We start from the raw sequence: 23,568 nt of genomic DNA, 5'->3' as shown, positions 1-23,568 counted from the left end.
GGGGGGGGGGGGAGCCCCCAGGGGGGAGCTGGGGAAGAACCGCTTTGCAGCAGGCCAGATGAGGTCAGAACCCCAGGCTGCAGGGCCCCAGCAGCAGCTTCGTGATTTTCCCTTTTCATTCTGCCCTGAGAGGCCGAGCAGACAGAACTGGGTGCAGGGCTTGGTTGGGGCTTGGTTGGGGGAGGGAGCCTGCGCCAAGGCCAGAGGCTAATGGGGCTCCGGTGACCCCGGGCAGCTGTGGCCAAAATAGATCGCATTCCCCAGCAAAGGGTCCACTTCAGGGAAGAGGCCGTGCCTTGTGGTTCTCCCATGGGAGGGTGCTCACCTGAAGCACTAGCAAACCCATTTTACAGATGAGGTTCACTGAGACGTGCCCATAGTGACCCTCAGAGGTGGGACTTGAACCCCTGGCCTTTCCTCCTCAGACTGAACGGCATTCTCGCCCGGATTTTGCCACTAAGGAGCAGTGAAGTGTGGAGGCGAGGTCCCCTCATGGTCTCTCGCCTCGTCTCCTTTCTTTATCCCTGGAAATGATCTTCCCCTTCGGGAAGGCCCAGCTCTGCCCCTCCTTCCTCCCTCGGCTCCCTGGGGCACCCCCCCCCCACGGGCCCCAAAGTCTCAGCCCCGCTGGATTCTGTGCCAGAGAACAAAGAAAACAAGGACAAACCCCGGCAAACTAAAGCATCTTTATAAAAAGGCCGCGGCGCCCCCATGCACCTGGCCATAACTGGGAATCACGACAAGCCAAAGCTCTCGAGGCTGCCTGTGCCCACCCCAAGCCCTGGCCGCCATCCTCCTGGGGACGGGCATGCTTCGGGCTTCAAACCAGGGGAGAGGGGGCCCGGCCCTTCAGTCAGTCCCCCACTTTGTCCATCCCTCCTTCGTGATACACTCTGGAGTCTCCCTGGCAGTGTAGGACCATCCAGGGGGACCAGCATAGGAAATCCCCTTCACCCCAAAAAGTAGGGGCTCCCCAGCCCCCACCGGAGAGGCCTTTCTCCTCAGACCCCCCCCCTTGGAGGCACCATTCAGCCATCCATCCCCTCCAGAGGGCCTCTGCATCAATCACTTCATAAATAATCAATTCCGGACCCAGAAGTGGCAGCTGGTCTCTGAGAAACCCCAGCCCTGGAAGCCGCTCTGGCCCTTGGGGTCAGCCCCGAACCCCGGACTCCTGAAGGCCTCACCCTCCGCCCCAGGTGCTGCTTCCTTCACACAGACCAGCTGCCTCACGCGGGGGTGGAGGAAGACGTCCACCCATCCTCCAGCTAGGCCTGCCTGGGCTGCTGCCCACACTGCTCAGCCCACAGGAGCCTCCCAGCTTTTTTCCTACCCCAAAGATCCAGGAGTTCAGTGAGAGGCCGCTTAAGGCCCAGGGCTCCGAGGGTCACCCAAGAAGCTGTCAGGACCGAGCGTCCAGTTGGGGATCTGCCCGGGGCCCGGGGCCACCCTGGAAGCTCCACACCATCTGTCTCCAAATCCAGAGCAAGACTGTGTGGTCAGCAGAGACACAGGCGAGTGTCCTGGGGGCAGGAGCCGTCCACGTAGGGGTGTTACTCGAGGGTGGTGTCTGCCCCCTCACCTTCTGCTGGCACCCCGTTCTCCCCGGCAGGCAGTGCATCAGCCCGGGCCGGGACAAGCTCGGGGGCTTCATCAGTCTCAAGCGCTGCCTTGGAGCCAATATTGTTGGGAAAGGGTGCAACTGAGCCAGGGTCTGGCTGCCCGTGTGGCCCGGAGTCGTCCAGGAGGGAGCCCTCATGGTCCAGCCCTAATCCTGCAGCTTCCTCTGAAAGGCAGAGAATTCAGTCATTAATGAGGAAAAGACAAGATGCCAGACAGCAGCAATGGTTAAAAAAGATTTCAGCAGGGTCTCAGTGAATAGAGAGCCAGATCTGGAGGCCAGAGGTCTGGGTTCAAATCTGGCCTCAAACACTTCCTAGTGAAAAGGAATTTTTTTTATCTTAACTTGTACGTGGAGTGCTCCACCCTTTTAACTTAGTCAGGAACTTGTGAAGCCTCTGGATAAGAGTTCACACTCTCAGAGGACTGGAGGTGGATCCCACAGACACTGACCCCTGGGCAGTGCTAGGCAAAATGAGAGACTTTGATTGGTTCCTGAGATGTGACAGGCCAGCCCACAGTGAAAGGAAGGAGGAACCAGAGAGATGGGAAGTGATGTGGAGAAAATTGCTTCTAGGAGGCAGCCAGCCCAGGCCCTCGGAGTCCCTTCTACTGCCTTCTGTGCTGGCCAGACTCTCGCTGAAGAGATTCCGCCATTCCTGGTTGGAGATGGGACCTGAGGGGGCCTCTCGGAGTCGAGCTGGATTCTACCTCCTTCCTGCATTTCCCTCTTTACTATCTCTATCCTGCTGCAGAAAAGCTACTAAAGCTGCTAATGGCCTCATGACTTAAGAGTTCCTTTTCTAAACAGCAGTCAGAACCTTTTATAACTCAAACCAGATTTTTTTTTTTTTTTTTTAAATTTTTTTTTTTTTTTATTTTAAACCCTTAATTTCTGTGTATTGACTTATAGGTGGAAGAGTGGTAAGGGTAGGCAATGGGGGTCAAGTGACTTGCCCAGGGTCACACAGCTGGGAAGTGTCTGAGGCCGGATTTGAACCTAGGACCTCCCGTCTCTAGGCCTGGCTCTCAATCCACTGAGCTACCCAGCTGCCCCCTAGATTTTTAACTAGTACATTTGGCCAACCAGTTTGTATTATTACACTGGCTAGGGGACCCTGGGCAAGTCACTTCACCCCAGTGCCTTGCCCTTGCTGCTCTTCGGCTTTGGAACTGATACTCAGAATCGTTTCTGGGCTGGAAGGTCAGGATTTAAAGAAAAAAACCAACATCTCAGCACTGAGAGGCTGGCAGCAGAGCAGGTCTGGGATGGCCGGGATTGACTTCCCTCAGAAACACCCACAAACTTCCTCATGAAGCACTGGGGGCAGAAAGGCACAAAGGAAGCCGTCCCTTGCTCTGCTCAAGCCATTCCCCAATCACAAACTGACTTCTCCCCACAGAGAGAGCAGGGGAGACGGGGAAGGGGAGAGCAAATCCACCTTCCTAAGCCGCTTCTCGCTCTAAGTCTGTGATCCAAAGAAAGAAAGCCTTCAAGGCCGGGAAGGGAAGGAGCAAAGCGCCCGAGTAAATCCACCAACCAGGCACCCAGCAAGGAGCTAGAATGTGGGAAGAAGAGGGGCCGAGACACCCAGACACTGGCAGGATCCAAAAACGGCACCCTGAGCGGCTGATGTCTCAGCAAACGGGGTGAACTAAAGGGCACCCGGGGCCAACTTAGCCCTCGGGAAGGACAGATCCTATTCCAAAGAAATGGTTTTAAAGAAGGAAGGAGGCAGGGGTGAGAAATGCAGGCAGCAAGCTGAAGGGGAGTCGTGGAGAACTACCCAGGGAGGGTCTCTGGGGGCAGAGGCTGAACGGGCAGGAGGGCCTTCGAGGGCACAAAGCCTGTGTGTTGACCAAAAGACATCCAAAGGCAGGACTCTAGGAGAGGTCTGCTGTGAGAGCAGCTACTAGGAGGGGGAGAAGAGAAAACGGAAAAATCAAGCCAACTTTGCCTAAAGGACCAGCAGAGGGAAGCATCCTGGGCCTGAGGGTGCTGATGGGGTGGTTGGGCCACGGCACACCCCCATGGTGGCCTTCAGGACTGAGATGGAGAAGAAAGCCAGGAAGGAGCTGGCGGGTCCTGGACATGTTAGAGAGGGCATCTCAGAGAGAAAAACCAGCCCCTAAACACTGTGCCAAGCACTGGGTCTACAGAGAGCCAGAAGACAGGCCTTGTCCTCGAGGAGCTGGCCGTCTAAAGGGAGACAACAGGCCCGTCCACACTCACTGAGATGCTGTATCTGGGAGGGCCAGAGAGAAGCACCATCTCTGCAAGAGGCTCGGGAACTGTTTCCTGTAGATGGGAGGTTCGTTGGGACTTAATGAAAGTCAGGAAGGTCAATAGTCCGAGCAGAGGAAGGAAGCATCCAGGCATGGGGCCAGCCAGAGAGAATGCCCAGAGCCAAGGGATGGAGGGCCAGGAGGCGGGGAAGGGATGGAGGGAGCATTTTGCATTTGGCCCCAAAGTGGGAGGGTAACACAGTCGGTTTTAGGAGAATCCCTTTAGTGGCTGCATGGAGGAAGAAGGGGAATGGGGACCCAGGAGGCAGGCAGACCCCCCAGCAGCTATTGCAGAAGGCCAGGGGTGAGGCGAGGAGAGCCTGCACCAAGGGCAGGTCAGGGGCCAAGATGAGAAGGAGCTGTATTCCAGACACGCTGTAATGGCCAGGCCTTGGCACCATATTGGACATAAGGGGAGGGTGATATGGAGAAGAATCCAGCATGGTTCCTAGGTTAGGAGCCGGAGGGACTGGGAGCACGGTGATGCCCCCAATGGTAAAAGGGAAGGTGGGGAGGTGGGAGAAGGGTTGGGGGGGAAATAATGAGTTCTGTTTTGCACATGTTAAGATATCTTCTGGATACCCATTTGGAGATGTCTGAAAGGCATCTGGAGATGTGAGACGGGAGGCCAGCCAAGGGTTTGGGGCAGGATGGGCAGATCTGAGAACGGTCAGCATTTTGTTGCTGTTATTCACTTGTGTCAGACTCTTCATGACTATTTTCAGGTATTCGTGGCAAAGATACCAGAAGGGTTTGCCATTTTCTTCTCTAGCTCATTTTCCAGAGAGGGAAACTGAGGCAAAGAGAATTAAAGAGACTTGCCCAGGGTCACACAGCTAGTAAGTATCTGAGTGCTCTAACCACTGTACATTCTAACTGCCTTGGACAGCAGAGAGATAGTAAAGAAATCCAGTAAAATGAAATCAGCTCAGAAAGGATGGAACTCTCTCAAGAACCAAACTTCTGAAGACACAAAAACAATCCCAATAAGTAGGAAAGAGGAGTGAGTTATCTAAAGGCCCCGAACTGAATCCAGAGGAGGCCGAGGGGGAGACCAGTGGGGAGACCCAAGAAGATCCAATATGCACCATGTTGGAAAGTGGGCTCAAGGCAGGCTGCGGCTAAGGACGAGAACTGGGGTCAACAGGAAGCACTCTCTGGGGATATCTGGGGGAACAGAGGTTTCCCCAAGAAGGGGCAGGGACCCTGCTCTGGACACATGGGTCAGTGAGAACCGAACGGCTTAGCTCTTGCTCTGCTTGTTCTTTCTACCACTGGCACCAGAGAACCAAACCAGCTAAGGAGGGGGACGGCAAGAGCGCTGAGCTGCCCCAATGTCTTCCTGTCACCTATCACAGAGGAACGGCATCCCTGGTGCTAGAAGAAGAGCAGGTGGACTGCAGACCCCATGAGAACACTCAGGAGAACACAGCCCTGAAGAACTGGAGAGAGACAAATGGCCCCCAAAAGGAACACTGCGAATCTACAAGCTCCAAGCCTCCAGTGGACTTGACTCTTAATCAATGGCCAGATCATAGAACATACCAGTAGAGGGATGGTTAGAGAACATCTAGAAAAGGGAGAAAGGATAACAAAGTTCTGCCAGACTGACTGCGTCCCCTTTTCTGGACAGTCACTAATCTGGTGCATCAGGAAGATGCTTTTAGCAGTTTATCAAAAAGGTCTTTCGTGGAATTCTCATGGGAAAGACGGCAAGATGTGGGCCAGACAATGAGACCAGTGAGGTCCTGGAACTAGAAGAATGGGCATCCCCAAAGAAGAGCCGTTCATGTTCCCATGGCCACGTGGAACTCGGCCTCTGATGGCAGCCCCCCAGGCTCCCTGCCCAACTCCGTGCCATTGAACACTTCAGTCAGTGACCTGGATAAAGGCACAGGGCCATGTCAATCAGTTCACAGAAAAGAGAGAGCTGTGAACCATAGCTAACCCCCTGGGGGGCAAAGTCAGGCTTCAGGAGGACCTTGGCAGGCTAGAATGCCAAGCCGCATCCAATCAGGTACCTTTATTAGGGATAAATGTGAATTCCAGAACTCTGACTTCCTGAATTCAAGATGGGGAAGGCACTGCAGAGAACAGTCTATCTAAAATGGACCTGAGGGGATCAGTGAAGCGCAAGCTCAATGCATGCCCGCAGGGCGCTATGGTGCCCTAGAAGGCTGACACCGCTGTGGGCAGCATCATGGAAGGCAGAGCAGCCGGGATAGCGGAGGAAAGAGAACTGCTTTACCTTGAGAGCAGCATAGTTCTGGGCACCCCAGAGTAGGAAAGACTGTGATGCTGGAGAACAAACTGGAGGGTACCCACAAACTACAGGATCATATAAAAACTGACCAAGTAACTGTGTGGCTGAAAAAAGACTAAGTGAGGGCGGGAGCACTGCTGTCACCTAGGAGAGGAAAATGTGTTCTGCTTGGCCCCAAAGAGAAGGAGGAACAGGAAGCCAAAGCTAGAGAGCCCAATGTAGGTGGGATGCCCAAAGAACTTCCCAGCCCTGGAGCTGCCACAGGAGATGGGGAGGCTCTACTCCTTGGAGGCTTCTGAGCTCCTGGGCAGATGTGTGCTCAAGGAGGCTTTTTCAGGAATGGCTTTGGATTCAAGGGCCCCCACCGTCCCCTCCAGCCCTAAAAATGTTGATGGCACAGACTGGATGAGAGTGCGCAGGGCTCAATCCCATTCTAGCCCTCTGCCCCCTTCTCCCCCAGCACGGCTCAGAGTTCCACTAATAGGGCAACCAGGGGATCACCCTCAAACAGGTAGGGCCCTGGACTGGAGCTCCTGATAGCAGTCACTCACCTTCTCTGCCAGGGAGGACACTCTCAGTTCCCATCAGAGAACCCCCCAAAGTGTGGAGGGAGACAGAAGAAGCTGTGTTGGGCAGGTTTGGAACCGCAGTGGTATCCAGAAGAGTGATACCGGAAACATCCAGAAACCCTAGGGAGAGGGGAGGAACACACTCATTTATTTGGACACAGATGGGAGACGGTGCCTCCAAACCAAGCCCGTTCCACCCTGCCCCCCCACCCCAGCCTTCACCTTCCTGAAGGACTCCTTCCAGGCAACTAGTCCCCCCAAATGCTGAAACACTCAAACCCGGCTGACTTCCATGTCAGTTTGGACCAAGGGACTCAGCGGGATCTGGGCTTCAGCACTCAAGCCCAGCGCAAGCCCCTGCCATGAGATCAGCCAAACCAGCCGGACTCCTGACCCTGAAAGTGAATGTGTCTAAGCTGTCAGAAAGAAGCCAGAGACGGCAGGCGATGAAAGAGAAGGCAGCGGCATCCTCCTTCTGCCCCGGAAGCCTAGAGCTGGGCAGGAACACTTTGTAACCCAGGAGGAAATGCAGAAAATCCATGGCCCAGTGCATCCCTATTTCAGTAAAGACAGGAGGTCCCAGGCTGGTCTCAAATGGGAGTGTCCAAACTTTGGGGACAGCCTCTGGGCCTCTGTCTAAGACAGGGGGAGGCTGAGCCAGCCTCAGAATAGGCTTTAGACCCAGGCCTGCCTGCTGGCCTGGTCAGCATCTCTGAGGACCTGGAATCCCAGAGTATGTTCTCTGAGTGAGTGGTCTTGTCTGAAATTCTCCTGATTTCCCAAAGCCACGCTGAGACATTGATCTCCAAGAGCCATCTTAGAGACGGTGAGCACGGAATGTCACACTGGCTATCACAAACAGTGCCGACATCTTGTTTTCTTAACTATGGAGCGCTAGCATTGCTCTGATGAAGGGCTCCCTTTCTGGGGGGGAGAGTGGCTGTGATAGAAAAATCAGACATCAATAAAATACTTTTTTAAAAGGAAGAAATCCTAGTGCATAGATCGAGCTGTCTCCTTACATAGGGGACTGGAGGCTACGGATACCTGGGTCCATGACTCGCTGGACAGGAGGCGGTGGCTGAAGTGATGTCTCCCTGGAATAAGCGTCCCTCTCTGAGGCTGAGGTTTGGTCGGGGTCGAGGACATCCTCAGCCTGATCAAATGGGGAATCTGGTGCCTGGAGCAAAGCCTAAAAAAACACCAAGAACCCAGGACAGCATGAGCCTCGCTTAGTAGTGGCGGTGCCACGGCTATGGCGACTTCTCTGGGCCCCCTGCCAGGTAGTGAGGACCATCTTCCTACCACAAACCCCATCTTCCATCCCAGAAGGCTGTCATTGCTGGCCTCACCAATGAAGCCAATAAAGACCAGTGACCAAATGTAAAATCCCCCATCTAAGAAAACAAAGGAAGCTCAGGGAGAACCCACAGCTGGGCTTGTAGTAAAGCCACGGCAGCCTGGAGCCAGCCCTTTCTGGGTGTGACCCTCTACCCTGCCAGGAATGACCAGGACAGACCTACTCCCTGGACTGAGGGGGAGAGTGAGGAGAAATCACCTGGACAGGTCAAGGAGAGCTTCCCCTGCACTCCTGAACCCCAGCCAGGTGATGCTTGCACACCCTAGACTGAGGAAATTTTCTAAAATGGACAGATTTGGAAAAATCTGGAAAGAGGTCTCTGAATTGACTGAACAGAATGGGGAGAACCAGGTCAGCAACTGAGCACAATAATGTAAAGGAAACATCTTTGCAAAGCTCTAGAACACAAACCTAGAAGTGCACAATGAGACCTATTCAGGGTCATGGATAACAGTAGATTTATTTTGATGGACTACACTTATTCATTATAAAGGAGAGCTTTTACTTGAGGTAGAGGAATGCAAGAATAATGATAGTGATTTTTTAAAAATCCAAGAATTATTTAAAATACATGGAAGATGTAAACTGGAATGACCTCCAGAAACTGATGCAGAGCAAAAGGAGCAGAACCAGGAGAACATTGTACACAGAGACTGATATACTATGGTAAAATAGAATGTAATGGAGTTCTGTACTAGCAGCAATGCAATGACCCAGGACAGTTCTGAGGGACTTCTGAGAAAGATGCTCTCCACATTCAGAGGAAGAACTGTGGGAGTAGAAACAAAGAAGAAAAACAACTGCTTGATCACATGGGTTGATGGGGATGTTATTGGGGATGCAAACTCTAAATGATCAACCTAATGCAAATATCAATGATAAGGAAATAGGTCTTGATCAATGACACACGTAAAACCCAGTGGAACTACACATTGGCTGGGGGGGGGGGGAGGAGGGAGGCGCAGTTTGAGGGGAGAGAAAGAACATGATTCATGTAACCATGGAAAATTTTTCCAAAAAATAAAAGTAAAATACATGGAAGAGAGCAGGATATTCCTAAGAAGACAGAGACAAGTAGGACAGTATGGGTACTACTATGTTAAATTTACCATATTCTCTTAAAGACAGGCTGTCTGCAATAGATTCAGTTTCACATACAATTTTGTGAATGGAAATACCCAACTTTATCAAGTTCATAAAAATAATTTTTTAAAGCAAAAAAAAGAGAGAGAGAGAGAGACAAGGGAGTGGATCCAGGATGAATAAACAGTTATAATTGTTTAAAAAGTATAAAGGGGCATTAGAGAAAATGGCATGTCCTTACCATAAAGTAAACTGCTAGTATTTATTCCTAAAATCTGTTAAAACATCAAGAAAAGGAACTTCAAAAGGTTCTAAGCCCTGTGTTTCCAGGATGACTTGGGCCATTCCCAACTGTGAAGACAGGATTAACTCTCCCCTTGTCTATTTTTAGCTAATCAAATCAAGAACTCAAAGCACCCCTACTTACCATTAAGTATGAGAATTCACAAGTCACTTATTAGAGTAAGGTCATACCTCCAAAGGCCACTGCCCTGCCCCTTGGGCAGTGCTAGGCAAACTGAAAGACTACAATTGATTTCTGTGAAGAGGAGGAGTGACAGGAAGTGACATGGAAAAAGGATCATAAAAGAAAAGACCAGCATGGTCTAAGGATCATTCCTTTCCTGGCATTTGGAATGAGTGGCTGAGATTCATGTCTTGGCTTTGAAAGAGGTTGTGTTGGTGGAATCCTGGCTGAAGACGCCACCAGGACCTCTGGCTAAGGACTAAGGGAAATCCACGTGGAGACAGAGTCTTGGGGAAGCCAAATTTTGCCAGAGAAAGGCTGGTAGACTTGTTAAGAATTTGTCTCTTTATCTACATATACACTTTCACTCTTCCCTCCTCTTTCTAAGTAAAAGCTGCTAAAAGTCATTTCGACTTAAGCTATAATATTTTAAAATTGGCGACCACAATATCATATTATAACTCTCATATTTAGCATAAAACCTAAATTTAAATTCTTACACAACCCTCCCCTATCACTCTCTGAATCTAAAAACCAAGATTGCCCAAACTCCCTTCTTGTCTCCCAGGCCACTCTGGCAGCCCAACTGGCAGCAAGTCCTCTGAGCCCTTCTGTCATCTCCCCCTGAAACAGAAGCTTATCCATCCTTCCAGGTGACCAATGCGCAATCACAGAAAGTATCATCCAACATATTTCAAGGTGAAAAGCTTAAGGAAGCCATGTGGCTGCCCACCCGACCAGATAGACCCATCGAGCAACCTTCACCTACCTCTGTGTAGCCTCCCTGGCCTGGGCTAGACAACAGGGTTTCAGGGCCTGGAGCCATGGATGGACTAGTCTCTGGGGGTTTCTTTGGGCCAACAGTTGGGATTCGGTGCAAATACCCATATCCGATTCCACACCCTAGACTGCAGAACACCAGAAATCACAATGGAGCCCCTGCCTTCCTCCCCTGGTCCATTTCCCCCACCTTCCCTCTCTCAGGTCCTTGGCCATAATCGACAAATGAAGCTGCTAGGCCTGAGGCCCTCTCTCTGTGGTTAGCAAGGCTGATGCTCAGGACTCATAGCCTGATCCAGAGCCCTAATTCAATCCAGTGGGTCCCTCTAGAAATGAACTGATTCGCACTCTATCCACTGTGCTACCTAGCTGCCCCTGAGCAGAATTTTAAGCCTATGATGTGACCAGTAGAGGTGTTTACAAATTAAGATGGTGGGTAGCATCTGGGTAGCTTGATAGATGGAGAGTCAGGCCCAGAGACAGGAGGTCCTGGCCTTGGACACTTCCTAGCTGTGTGACCCTGGGTAAGTCACAACCCCTTTGCCTAGCTCTGACCACTCTTCTGCCTTGGAACCAATACATAGTATTAGTATTGATTCCAAGGCAGAAGGCAAGGATTAAAAAAAAATTAAGATGTGGCCCTTGGTTGAATTCTCAGGGTACACAGGGCCCTCTCTAGCCCAGCTTGGTGACTCAAGGAATTTCCTCCTACTTTCAGCCTGGCTGTTATCCCTCCCCTCCCCAGCCTGAGGAACTAAGAGACAGCTCCTCCTCCGCCTCCCTCTGAAGATTCAGCAGCCTGGACGTCTGGCCTCGGCCTAAGGCCGACAGAGGCCAGCTTGACCAAGCCAAGGCTTGGGGAGCCCCTAGATACCGTCGAGTGAAGAGTGAGGGCTTTGCAGCTCCTTGTTCCCCGGGCAGTCATTTTATCTCTGACAGTGAGTTCGGCAGAGACTCCCTGACAAGGAGGCTGGAAGGAGCCGGGGACGGCGGTCAGGACGTACCTTCCTTCTCCACCCCAGGCACCGTTGGGAGTGACAACCACCTCGCGGCACGAGTCCGTCTCAGAGTTATAAACCATCAGCTTCAGGGGCTTCCCCTCGTGGGTCTCAATGAGCGTGAAGAAGTCCTCGGACTACATGCAAATGGTGACACACAAATGCCCCAGTCACGTGGCGGATCCCCCTCTCCAGGGGGAGGCCAGAATAGGGCTGCCCACGAGTTCTGAAAGAGATGCTCAGCCTGACCTCCTTCCCCAAGAGAAAGCTCAAGGAGCCAAGTCTACCTGCTGGCCTGTGCGGGCGGCCAAGCAGGGCAGGGGCAGGGGAGAGCCAGCCTGCGGGGCCTGGGGGCATCCTTACCTCCTGGAGAATCTGGTCTGAGCCAACCACATAGTCTGTATAGGGTCGGAGGCCAGCCAGGGCCGCGGGGGAGGAAGGCTCCACGTCCTAAGGAGAAGAAACACAGGAGTCCACTTAAGTGTCTTCACTGCACTCTGCGAGGCAGAGAATCAGAGACCAAACTCTCAGGTGACCAAGCTGTGCTGAGGAGCTATTTAAGAACTTGTCAGAGGGGCAGCTAGATGGCCTAGAGACAGGAAGTCCTGGGTTCAAATCTGGCCTCAGACACTTCCTAGCTGTGTGACCCTGGGCAAGTCACTTCACCCTCATTGCCTAAACCTTACAGCTCTTCTGCCTTGGAACTGATATCCAGTATTGATTCTAAGATGGAAGGGAAGGATTGTTTGCTGGCAGTCCCCCAGGGGATCCGAGCCCCTCAAGGTCAAGGATGCTGGACTGGATGCTGGACTTGACGCTTGACTGAGGGGAACACGACAGCTGAGGCTTCCTGTGGAATTAGACTCATTCTGCTCAGCCACACCAGGACCGACGAGTGAACACTGCAAAAAGGTAAACTGAGGCTCCACGTCAGGACGGTGTCCCAGGCAGCACGGGCTGCTGCAGAAGGCCACAGGTTTCCTGGCTCACGACAGGTCTTTAGGCAAGGATGCTTGATGAGTGTGGCGTAAACAGGACTCTTTTCCTTCTGGGTCTGGACAAACGGGGCCCTGAGGGCCCTTTCAAAATTCTGAAATTCTCTGATATGAGGATGAGAAACCTCATGGAAGAGCCAGTTGCCAGGGATAAGCGTTCAATCAGTTGTAAAAAGGAAATTGGAAGAAACCATCTAAAAATGTATATATTTCTATGGACAAGGGAAATGTATCAAAACTACATTTCCCTTGATCCAACATGGTCCAACTGGTTTCCGTTTCCGACGTCTTGACGCAGGGGAGCGCTTAAATCTCGTGGGTTAGGAGGGAGTGCTCTCTTCTTGGCGAGTAGGCGCTTGGCTAGGAGGCAGTATGGAGGCGGCAGTTTTGAATGCTTACAAGCGCGTGGTCTAATGATTTTATCTATCAACATGGCTTTAATTAAAATACTAATTTATATATTTATACCAGCCTTAATCATTTTTCATATTAACACAGTGGACGAGGATCTGTCCTGTGCCTGCCGTGTGCCAGGACACAAGCCCGAAGAAGGAAATGATCTCCCAGCCTAGTGGGAGAGACGAGGCCTGGCCTCACGGAGGCCCTCAGAGAAGCTCCAAGGAGGCCCGAAGAGAGTCACACGAAACTCCATTCTCTTCTTCACCCCAGAGAGAGGTCGGTCCTCTTTACCAAAAGAATCAGATCCAGGGGAGAGACAGGAGGGGCAAGAGAAGACACAGAACCTGCCTCAGGCATTTACAAACCTCTGTTTGCCTCAGTTTTCTCATGAAAAATGGGAATAATAATAACATCGACCCTGCAGCGTTGTTGCGAGGATGCAGGGAGATACAGTATTGTTTATAAACTGGTTTGGAAACCCCAAAGTGCTAATAAATGCTACCTTGTCACCTTTATTATCATCATCACCAGCAAAGGGCCTGAGGACACAATTCTGAGGAAATCCGTTTCCCAAGGAGCGGGGACACCTCCTGGGAGCCAGGAAAAAGGGAGGAGAGCATAGGGGAGAGCATGGGAATGGCCTGGGCCTAGGGAGGTGGGGAGGGAAGGGGAGCCCCTTGCCCGATGGAGCAGGAGAAGGGAGGCTTGGAGTCGGGGCTGGGGCCAGGAAGAGGCAGGAAGAGGGGAGTCAGGCGTGCCAGAACACCCATCTGCTCACCAAGATATGCCACACGTGCTCGTTGGCCCTGTGGAAGCTGCAAAAGCGCACGCTGGCCCCCAGCAGGCCTTGGCCGCCCCACATGTTGCTGGGCACCACCTCCACCTCGCGCACCTTCAGGGTCTTGATGCTGTACACCTCCAGCTTCACGGGCTTCTCCATGTTGGCCTTTAGCAGGTCCTTTAGGGTGCTGCTCTCCCTGTTCTGTCATTGGGGGAGAGGAAAGCACGTGTCCCCCACGGCTTCTTTCCTGTTAACACATCCCAAGGCCACAGGAGGAACCAGCCCAGTCCTCAGGAGGGAGCCCCCCACCTTCCCCCGGGGAAAGGAGGCCCGAGCTGGTGGGAAGCCTCACCCCAGGGTCGCCCCTCTACCCCAGCAGAGGGGAGGAGGAGGAAGGGCCGGAGCGAAGAGAAAGGAGAGGGCCGGGCCCTGGACTCACCAGCCTCGCATGGCCAATGGTGATGATAAAGTCGAAGAAGGGCTCCAAGCCCGCCTGCTGGGCCGGAGAGTTCTCCTGGACCTGTAAGACAGGAAGCCAGACGACATGAAAGGAGCTCACGGCCTCCTCGGGAGCCCTCGTCCCTCCCTCTCCAGGCTCAGCCGCCAGGCTCCTGCCCGGGAACCTTCTCCCCCACCCTCTCCCCTGCCTTTACAGCCACGGTCTTCACGGACAGAGGCTGAGGAAGAGGAGGGTCATCTGAGACGAGGAGGACAGCCCGAGCCAAGGCAGAAAGGCAAAACTGGGCACGGTCTGTTCCAAGGACATAACTCGAAAGACGCAGAACAGGTTCAAGCAAGGGAGCAAGTGGGGTCAAAGGTGGGCAGGGGAGAACAGGAACTTCCTGGAGAAGCCCAGCTGGGTAGTTCAGTGGCCAGAGAGCCAGGCCTACATTTGGGGTTCAAATCTGGTCTAACTGTGGGCCCTGGGCAAGTCACATAACCCCAACTGTCCAGCCCTTAATGCTCTTCCTCCATGGAACTAAAACTTAGTATCCATCCTAAGAGAACATGAGGGTTTAGTTTGGTTTGCTTTTTAATTTCTAAAAAAGAAAGAAAAGCTCGATGAGGCATTCAAGGATCTGGGCAAAGGGAAGCCCAAGATTCTCACCCCAGAGGCAACCTAATGGGCAAGGTGGTCGAGCAGGGCTATTCACAATGAAAAGAAACTGGAAGCCCAGAGCTCGATTTGTGTCCTCAAGGAGTTTACATTGTCTTTACATTGTACATTACAACTAAATTTAAAATACAGGGGCAGCTGGGTAGCTCAGTGAATTTAAGGCCTAGAGAAGGAAAGTCCTGGGTTCAAATTTGGCCTCAGACACTTCCTAGCTGTGTGACCCTGGGCAAGTCACTTAAGCCCCATTGCCTGGCCCTTACTGCCCTGGCCTTGGAACCAAAACACAGTATTGATTCTAAGACAGAAGGGAAGGATGGAATAAACAAATATGTAAATAAAAGGCTGTTACTAACACAGATCCACCTGAATACTGTTTTTTTCTGTACTTTTTCATATAAGTAAATGGCCATGTTTAGTGAACTTTGTCAAGTTTATAATAACAGAAAAATGTTCAGGTTCACGAATAAAACAAAGATGTCTTCCTCTAGCCCTGCCCTGTCATCTGAGCTCCAGCCCCCAATCCTCAGCTGGCAACCTGGATGCCCCAACGGCATCATAAGCTCACCATGCCCAATAGTGGACTCATTCTCTCCCCCCGATACCCCACTGCTGCACTTTCCTGTTACACTGAAGGTGCTGCCCCCCTACTGACCCCCGATCCCCGAGACTTCCCCCAGAGCGACAACGCAGTTAAGTCTTCTTGTCTCCATCTTCACACACCTCCCATCTGGGCTACTGAAAAAGCTTCCTCATTGTTCTCCTTGCCTTGAGCCCTCCCTGCTCTGATGCCAAAGTGGTGATTTTCCTAAAGTGCAAATTGGTAGAATCTGTTTGATGGGCAGCCTGACAATAGGGGGAAAAGAAGCACAAACTGAGACAATACAAAGAGTGTTATCATGAAGAAAAGAGACGTGTGTGTATGTGTGTGTGTGTGTGTGTGTGTGTGATTTTGAATGTCACAAAACGAGAAAGCAGCCTAAATACTCAGCAGCTGAATAAATGACAGCATATTAAACAGAATGAAATATGCCAATGTCTGAAAAGTCAGGAATAAGGAAGGCAAAGCAATTTGGAAGAATCTATGAAAAAACGCAATGCCAAAAAAGCAGAACCCCAAGAACAACCTGCACCCTGCTTGTGAAAAATAGAGACTCAAAGGGGTGCCGGGCAAATAATTAATGAGCCGTTGCAAATATGTTATATACAAAAACTCATTTAAATGTAAGTAGCTGCTTTTAATTTTATTTACTCTTACTGCTCAGATTTTTTCTTTAAATACTCTGTTGTTATTCAGTTGTTTCGGTTGGGTCAGACTCTTCCCTACTCCATCTGGTCTTTTTTTTAACCCTTACTTTCTGTCTTAGTAACAAGGACAAAAGGGCAGGGACTAGGTAACTGCAGTTAAGTGACTTGCCCAGGGTCACACAGCTAGGAAGTGTCTGAGGCTGGGTTTGGACTCAGAAAGATGAGTCTTCTTGACTCCAGGTCCACTATGCTATCCACTTTGCCACCTAGCTGCCCAGAAATATGAAACATTATAAATTAAATAATTTCTAAACATCAAAGCAACATGAAAAAATTAACTTCTCCCTGCTGTCAGCAGGCAAGAGGTCTACAGTGTACGGAGCTATGTCCAATACACTTTCCTGTGACCTCTCTCTTACTAGCCCAAGACGAAGGCCTACTGCTTCATACTGACTCAGGCACAAAGTGGATGGTACAACTCTCCCAATGGCCAGTGGGGAGGAGGGGGTGACATCAGAGATAAGGTAGCACATCCAAAAGTGGCTCTTCAGGGCTTTGTTGTTGCTGTTAAGTCGATCAGTGCCTGAAAGTGAGGTGAGTCCATGGGCTCCTTCTTCAGATCTAGTGTCTCTATAAAGATCATCAGATTCCTACACTCCATCGGCTTCCAGAATACCAAAGGAGGACAGGATTCCTTCAAGAGAACATTTCCAAGGACGGCTAAATAGCTCATTGATTAAGGAACCAGGCCTGGAGATAGAACGTTCTGGGTTCAAATCTGACCTCGAACATTTCCTGTGTGACCTTGAGCAAGTCACTTAACCTCACTTGCCTAACCCTTACTGCTCTTCAGCCTTAAACCAATTTTGGAATTGATTCTAAGACAGAAGGTAAGTGTTTTTAAAAAATTTTTTTAAGAATGTAAACTCCTCAGGGCAGAGACTGTCCTGGCTTTTGTATTTGGGTCCCCAGCTCTTAGCACAGTACAGAAAACAAGCTTAAATGGGGGAAAAAAATAGTTTTGTTTGCTTTTTAATTATTCAAAACAATAAAACTCTGAAAGGTGGGACACATCCGGGCTATCATGTCATTCCCATTGTTCAGTCCAAGTCAGCCTTCAAGGTTTATTATGCATTTTCAGAAATGAGAACTTTTCATAGGAAAAGCTTGGGGGAAGCAGTAGAAATGGGCCAAAGATCATCTCAGAAGCAATGATCTATCCCAAAGCAGGAAGTTCTTCCTATATAAAATGAGCCCCGTCCCTCCCAGTAACTTCTAGCCTTTGTTCTTTGGGTCAGCCTCAAAGAATTAGACCCAAATTAGCCTCTCTTGCGCCTTACAGCCTCTTTCTGCAAGCTGAAGACAGCAATCATGGGCCAATTGAATCTAATTCAGGCTCAATCACATTTAGCCAAACGGAGCTGGGAGAAGAGACTCGTGGAAGTGGGCAGGCTGTCCTCAGCCTGGTCCTGAGGCAGTGCCAGCGGACCTCCCCCTCCCCCCGCTCCTGTCTGTTATTCTCCAGGTGTTCTGGCCCACTGAGTGACTGGGTACTCGCAAAGCAAACACAGCCAGGCAGTTCTGAAGAGAACAGGGTAGACTTTGATCTGTCAAGCAGGAAAAGCCTCTACCCGGAATCAGAAAAAACAACAAAGCAGGGAAATCTGCAGAGAACAGGACAGGGCGTGTTCTGTGACACAGCTGAAAGTACCTGTTAGAATTCCAAGGGAAGGAGGACAAGCCTGGCAAGACAGCACGCAGCAGAGCCCGAGGAGGAACGATCGTGTCTGCATGGAGCGCTTGAGGTGTGCCAAAAGGCTGGCCACGCGCTACCCTGGGAAAGGCCACGTGGGGGGCGTAGGGGGACGGGGGTCGGTGACGTGGTGGCCAAAGACACCACATGGAGGATGACAAGGGGAAGGGAGCTGGTGGCAAAGCTCAGGATGTGGAGGGAAGCCAAGGCAACACCAACGACGTACAATATACTTGGGGACTGCAAACAGGCCGTGGAGGACCCAACAGCCCCCACCTCCTTCCTTGGTGGCCTTGGCCAAGTCATAGCCTGTCGGGCCTCAGCTCCTCATGTGTAAAATGGGGCCATTCTATGGCATGTTCTCTTGGGTCCCTCTTTTCAGCATGTGGCTCGGAGGTCAGAATGGGTCAGTGAATGGATTGTAACTGCATGTCGTGGATACAGAAGAGAACTTCTATCCAGAATTCATGATATAAAAACAAAAGGCCCCAATAAAACGTATTTGCAATAAAAAAGAAAGAAGGGCTTAGTAGAAGCCCAGAGTCCAATAAGCCCCCGAGCCTGGCTGGGCCTCTGGGGAAGGCTGCCGTGCCTCCTCTAGGGTAAGGCTGTTTTCTTCTTGCCTTTGAATCCAGGACAAGCACAGCACCTGCACACAGCAGACACTTAATGTTTGTTGACTGATTATCAATATGGTGTTCCCTGAAATTCATCTGGCAAATCACTCTCCCTCGACTCTGAACCTGGGTCCAAGCATAGAGCGTGGCCTACCTGCCACAGGAGGTTAATAAATGCTTGTGGCCTAACAAACAGCACACTGACAGCCAGAAGTACCCGGAGGACCAGCGGTGCTAAAAAACAAACCTCCTCGGCCCATCCATCTTGCTGCCTGGGGGTGGCAGAGCCTCTCTCTTGGGCAATGCTGGACGCTTCTTCCAGGGGGTTTAAAACCAAACGGAAGGGGCTTTGGGTAAACACGCTTCTATCATTTGTTCAGCACGAACCTCTGCTCCCTGGGACAGATAGGCATAGGCCTGGCCCTCTCTTAATCCCTTAATCTCTGAAATGAGAGGGTTGAACAGCTGAGCCCCGAAGCCCCTTCTACCTCCAATAACAGCAGGCAGAAAAGGCTTTCAGCAAAAGTCAAACCCATTCTGTGCACAAGAGACCTCCATGGGCTTCTGGAGCTAGAAGGGCCCCAGAGGCCACGGCCGGCCCACTTCCCCGTCTTATAGATGAAGAAGGGAGAGGCCAGGGATGGGAGGCCCAAAGCCATAAGGCAATGGACAGAGTGAGGACCATTCACTCCCCACCTCCCATGCTGCCTCCAGCCAAAGGGAATCGGAAGACACCAGGTGAGAAAGCACTGGCTTTGCTAAGTTCCTGCACTCCACGGAGGGCCTTGGCTTTGGAGAGAGGCCTTAGCAGAAGCTCAGCAGCAGTAAAGACAATTCTCAAGCCAGGTGAGGAGGAAGAACCAGGAGGAAGAGTAACAATTAGCAACGAACTTAGCATCAATCAGGGAAGGAAATAAGAAATCAAGGCTATCCCAAGGCACAGCCTACAATCTGAACAGGGTATCTGTGAAAATTCTTTTTTTTTTTTTTAAACCTTTACCTTCTGTCTTAATATTAATTCTAAGTCAGAAGAGTGGCAAGGACTAGGCAGTCAGGGGGAAGTGACTTGTCCAGGGTCACACAGTTAGGAAGTATCTGAAGTCAAATTTGAATTCAGGACCTCCCAACTCCAGGCTTGGCACTCTATTATTCATTGTGCTACCTAACTGCCCCATCCATAAAACTTCCTTTTTTTTTTTTTTTTAAATCCTTACCTTCTGTTTTAGAATCAATACTAAGTATTAGTTCCAAGAAAAAAGAGAGGTAAAGGCTAAAACAAAAAAGGGTTAAGTGACTTGACCAAGGTCACACAGAAAGCATCCAAAGCCATATTTGAACCCCGTCTTCCTGACTCCAGACCTAGGGCTCTATCCACTGGGCTACCTAGCTGCCCCATCCATGAAACTTCTTAAGAGGATTCTGCATTCACAACCACACCAAGTATCCTTGCCCCAAGTACTAACAATGAGAGAAATGTGTAGTGAAACAACCAGTCTTCAGCTCACATCCCGAAAATTGTCAAAGATGACAAAAAATGGCACCAGTCAAAGTTAGATGGGGTGGTGGGAAGTCAGGCACACTGATACGTTGTTGGTGGAGCTGCTGAATGGTCCAAAGATGCTGGAAAGCTATTGGAAATATGCAAATGAAGTGACTAGGGGTACATGCGCTGAGAATCAGAGGCTCCTCTGGTGGGCTTCTGCCCCAGGACACCACCCCTAAGAAGTGCCCATCTGTACAAACACATGAATGGACCGCTTCCTGTGTAGCTGCTATGGGAAGCCCAGTAGATCAGGGCACAATTAAACACTAATTACAGTCTGAATGAAAGGGAATTTGGTCCCAATCTCAGAAATGATGGAGGTGATAAATCCGGAGAAGCCTGCAAAGATCCCGCACTGATGCGGAGCCCAAGAAACAATGTGTCCAGGGCGAGATAACTGCAACAATGCAAACAGAAGCAATAAGGACGCAGAAACATTAAAGCTAATGTAGCCCAGTGGCCAGGATGAAGCTGAGAGAGGGTAAAGAGGAGAGGTTGTGCCCAGCCCATCCCCCACCCCCTGCCCCCTGGGAGAGGGGAGGGGAGGGAGCCTGGGGGTGACTAAAAACTAAGGACAGAGGAGGAGGATGCAGGGCAGCTGGGCCAGAGCCATCTCCCTGGGGTCTCAGCCTGTGACAGCCACAGACACGCCCACAGTCCAAAGAGTCACAGGGTGAGGGCCACAGAAGACCGCCGTCTGGCTCGCCCAAACCTGTTCTTGGACATTTGAGGAAACTGAGGTCGGGGAGCCACTTGTCTGGGGTCAGGGGAAGGGTGTCACAGGCTCGGGGTCTGGGGGGACCCTTGGTGGAGACATCTGGGAGAACCTGAGGCCCAAGCGGGAAAGCCACTTGTGTGGGGTTATAGGGGGTCACAGACTCCGAGCTTTGAGAGGCCCTTCATGCGGACAATGGAGTAAATTGAGGCGACATGGGGGAAGCCACTTGTCTGGGGTCACAAAGAGTGTCACAGGCTCTGAGCCTGGGGGGTCCCTTCGTGTGGACATTTTGGAAAACCAAGGCGGGGAGATTCGGGGATTTGGACAGGATCCTAGTACCGCGGGGTGTTTGGGGGCGCGTTGGACCTCGTCCTTCACTTGACAAGGGGAAACTGAGGCCCGGGGACCCCTCGCTGACCCCGCCCCTGCCCGGGACTCCGCTCACTTACCCCGTGCAGGTGGAAGCCCTCCGCCCCTCCCTCCGGCTGCTCCGAGCTGGCCGTGAGGCCCATGGCCACACGTGTCCCCGCCCGGCCGCTGTCCGGCTGCGGCTCCACGGGCACAGGTCCGGCCTGGCCCGGTCCAGACTGACGCGCAGGCGCAGCTGTCAGCGCGGCAGGCGTCCTCAATCGAGAGCTGATATGGAGGCGGGGCAAATGCCTCTGCCGATCGACCTGTTCCTGGATGGATTGCTCCTCCTGGAGACCTCAGCCCCGCCCAAGGAACGTGCTCCGTTGCCAAGACGACGCCATAGTTACTCCGGACGCCCCGGAAGCCTCCGGCAGTCGCGAGGTCCCGAGCTTCCAGCCCCGCGGGCTAGGATCCCGTCCCCAACTTGGAGTCCGAATCGATCCTAACCTGACCCGGCCGGCCTCATCCCCTGACCCCTGCTTTGTCCTTTCCTAGACTCCGACCTCGACCCTGGCTTTGTCCCTGCCCTTGACCTCAGCCCCGGCCCTGACCCCTCCGTGACTCCTACCCGTGACCCCTCACTTCCCCTCTGCGGTCCCCGCTTTAGCTCTTGCCTTGTCCCTGCCCAGGCCAGCCACCTCCCCTAGTCTTGGATCTGGCCCTTGACCCCTGACCCCAGACCTCCTTGGACCAGCCGAAGCCAACATCTCTCAGCGAGTTCTCGGACCCCAACCCTGGGCCTCCCAGCCTTGATCCGGCGAGGGCCGGACCCTCGGCCTCCGTTGGCCCCCTGACCGAAGCCCTGGCCCCCGGAGCACCTTGCCCATCTCCCGCAGCTGCCTGCTGAGCCCTGAACCTGGAAGAGGGCCTTCGGCCGCCAGCCCCAAGATGAGCAACAATGACTCGGCCCTCATGGTGGGTGGGAGAAAGGGAGGAGTCTCGATGGAGGAGAGGGGAAAGGAGGATGTAAACAGGGATGGCTGGCCCCGGCTTGTCTGCCTCCGGCCTCGTGCGACTTCTCAGTAGACAGTGATCCCCCTGGAACAGGGTCCCCTCCAGAGGCACGTTCCATTCAAGTAGGTTTTGAGCCCACCAAGTCTCAGGGCTAGCCGTCAGGTCAAATGGGCTTCTTAGTATTAAGTCCTCGCTAGTGCAGCCTTCTCATGACCAGCCCGGATGTGGTCTAATATGGGCATCTGAAGCTATATGTTGGTTGGTTGGTTTTAAACTCTTACCTTCTGTCTTGGAATTGATCCAAGGCAGAAGAGCAGTAAGGGCTAGGCAGTGGGGGTTAAATGACTTGTCCAGGGTCATACAAATAGGAAGTGTCTGAGGTCGGATTTGAATTCAAGACCTCCCATCTCTAGGCCTGGCTCGCTAGAGACCCACCAACTGAGCCACCTAGCCGCTCTGAGACTATAGGTTTTGTAGTGGGTTCCTTTCCTGGATTTTGCCTCCTAACTTCTCCACATCTCAATTGCTATTCTTCCTTCCTCTGTGGTATCTAAGATAGGCAAGTGAACACCAGCGCGTTGCTCCTTCTTCCTTCCTTTCAGCTTAAAGCCCTTTTGTCTCTCTTTGCAAGACTTCATTCCATGCTGGCTATACTCCACCCCTGGCCAAAAGCCTGTCATCCTTTATCATTTAAGCTGTGGTCCATAAATCCACATCCCAGTCTGAGACATCATCTTCTTGACCATGTGTTCAGGCAAAAGGCAACAAACATTTAAGTGACTGTGTGCCAGGTCCTTTGCTGAGAGGAGGTCCATTCGAAGATGGCGAAAACATCCCCAGTTCCCCTATGGTGTTCCCCAAGACCCTCTAGCCTCTCAAAATTGGACTTGTAGTAGTTGGTGGGGGAGAGTGACGAACACTTGATAGTTGGGAAAGCACCTTGAGGGCAGGGACTACCTCAGGATTTGGGGAGGGGGGGTTGTGTGTTCTTATGTCCTTAGCACCTAGCCCAGTGCCTTACACATGTTAGACATTAAATGCATGTTAAACTGCCTCGAAATCTGTCATTTCCTCCCTTTTCTCACTCCTCTGTAATCCAGCTTTTGCTCCACTATCCTGAAATTGCTCTCCGACACTGCCATTAATTTCCTAGCTTAGTGGCCTCTGCCCAAGCCAACATTTCCAATTCATCTCAGCAGTTTATTAAGCACATGCCATGTGCAAGTCACTGAGTTAGGTGCCAAGGATATTCACTTTCCCAGATGGATCTGTCCATTTGGAAATGCCCATCAAAACGCAGATCTGCCCGCCTTGTCTGCCTCCTTCCTGGAGTTTAAACAGGGTGTCCTCTCCCCACAGAGGAGCCCTTCCTCCCTAGCATTTGACATCAAGAAAGTACTGTTGCCATGGTTCCAGTCCATGTTCTCTTCCTATCCTACAGTTCCTTGATGTTATCTTTATTCATGTTCTTCAGAGTCCCTCATTAGTTGTGTGTAGCTGCCTCTTTCCTCCTGCAGTGTACCTTTCTGTGGCCTTTTGTGTGCTATTTAGAGATCATTGTTTTCCATATCTCACTGACATATGGCAACACTGATAGAATGCTGGTATTA

General features: G+C 51.6%; 2 protein-coding genes across 5 annotated transcripts in view; one reads left to right on the top strand and one right to left on the bottom strand.

Annotated features, from left to right (window-relative positions):
• Nucleotides 1-666: 666 nt before the first annotated feature.
• Nucleotides 667-21,113, bottom strand: GORASP1 (golgi reassembly stacking protein 1). Its single transcript, XM_044656789.1, has 9 exons — nucleotides 21,043-21,113; nucleotides 14,040-14,120; nucleotides 13,598-13,801; nucleotides 11,789-11,875; nucleotides 11,432-11,562; nucleotides 10,417-10,555; nucleotides 7,786-7,930; nucleotides 6,721-6,858; nucleotides 667-1,786 (listed from the first exon to the last, which is right to left on the bottom strand). Exons 1-9 carry the CDS (start codon nucleotides 21,103-21,105, stop codon nucleotides 1,554-1,556), a joined length of 1,221 nt encoding a protein of 406 aa, XP_044512724.1. The 5' UTR covers nucleotides 21,106-21,113; the 3' UTR covers nucleotides 667-1,553.
• A 779-nt stretch (nucleotides 21,114-21,892) lies between these two features.
• Nucleotides 21,893-23,568, top strand: part of TTC21A (tetratricopeptide repeat domain 21A) — a 45,605-nt gene continuing 43,929 nt past the window's right edge. For all 4 annotated transcript variants that reach the window (XM_044656788.1, XM_044656787.1, XM_044656786.1 and 1 more), the window contains exon 1: nucleotides 21,893-21,919. In XM_044656788.1, the coding sequence (XP_044512723.1) occupies nucleotides 21,893-21,919 (27 nt within the window). The remainder of the gene's footprint in view (nucleotides 21,920-23,568) is intronic.

Source organism: Gracilinanus agilis, chromosome 1 (assembly GCF_016433145.1).
Source record: "Gracilinanus agilis isolate LMUSP501 chromosome 1, AgileGrace, whole genome shotgun sequence".
NCBI classification, from domain to species: domain Eukaryota; kingdom Metazoa; phylum Chordata; class Mammalia; order Didelphimorphia; family Didelphidae; genus Gracilinanus; species Gracilinanus agilis.
This window is presented reverse-complemented; position numbering and strand designations above follow the sequence as displayed.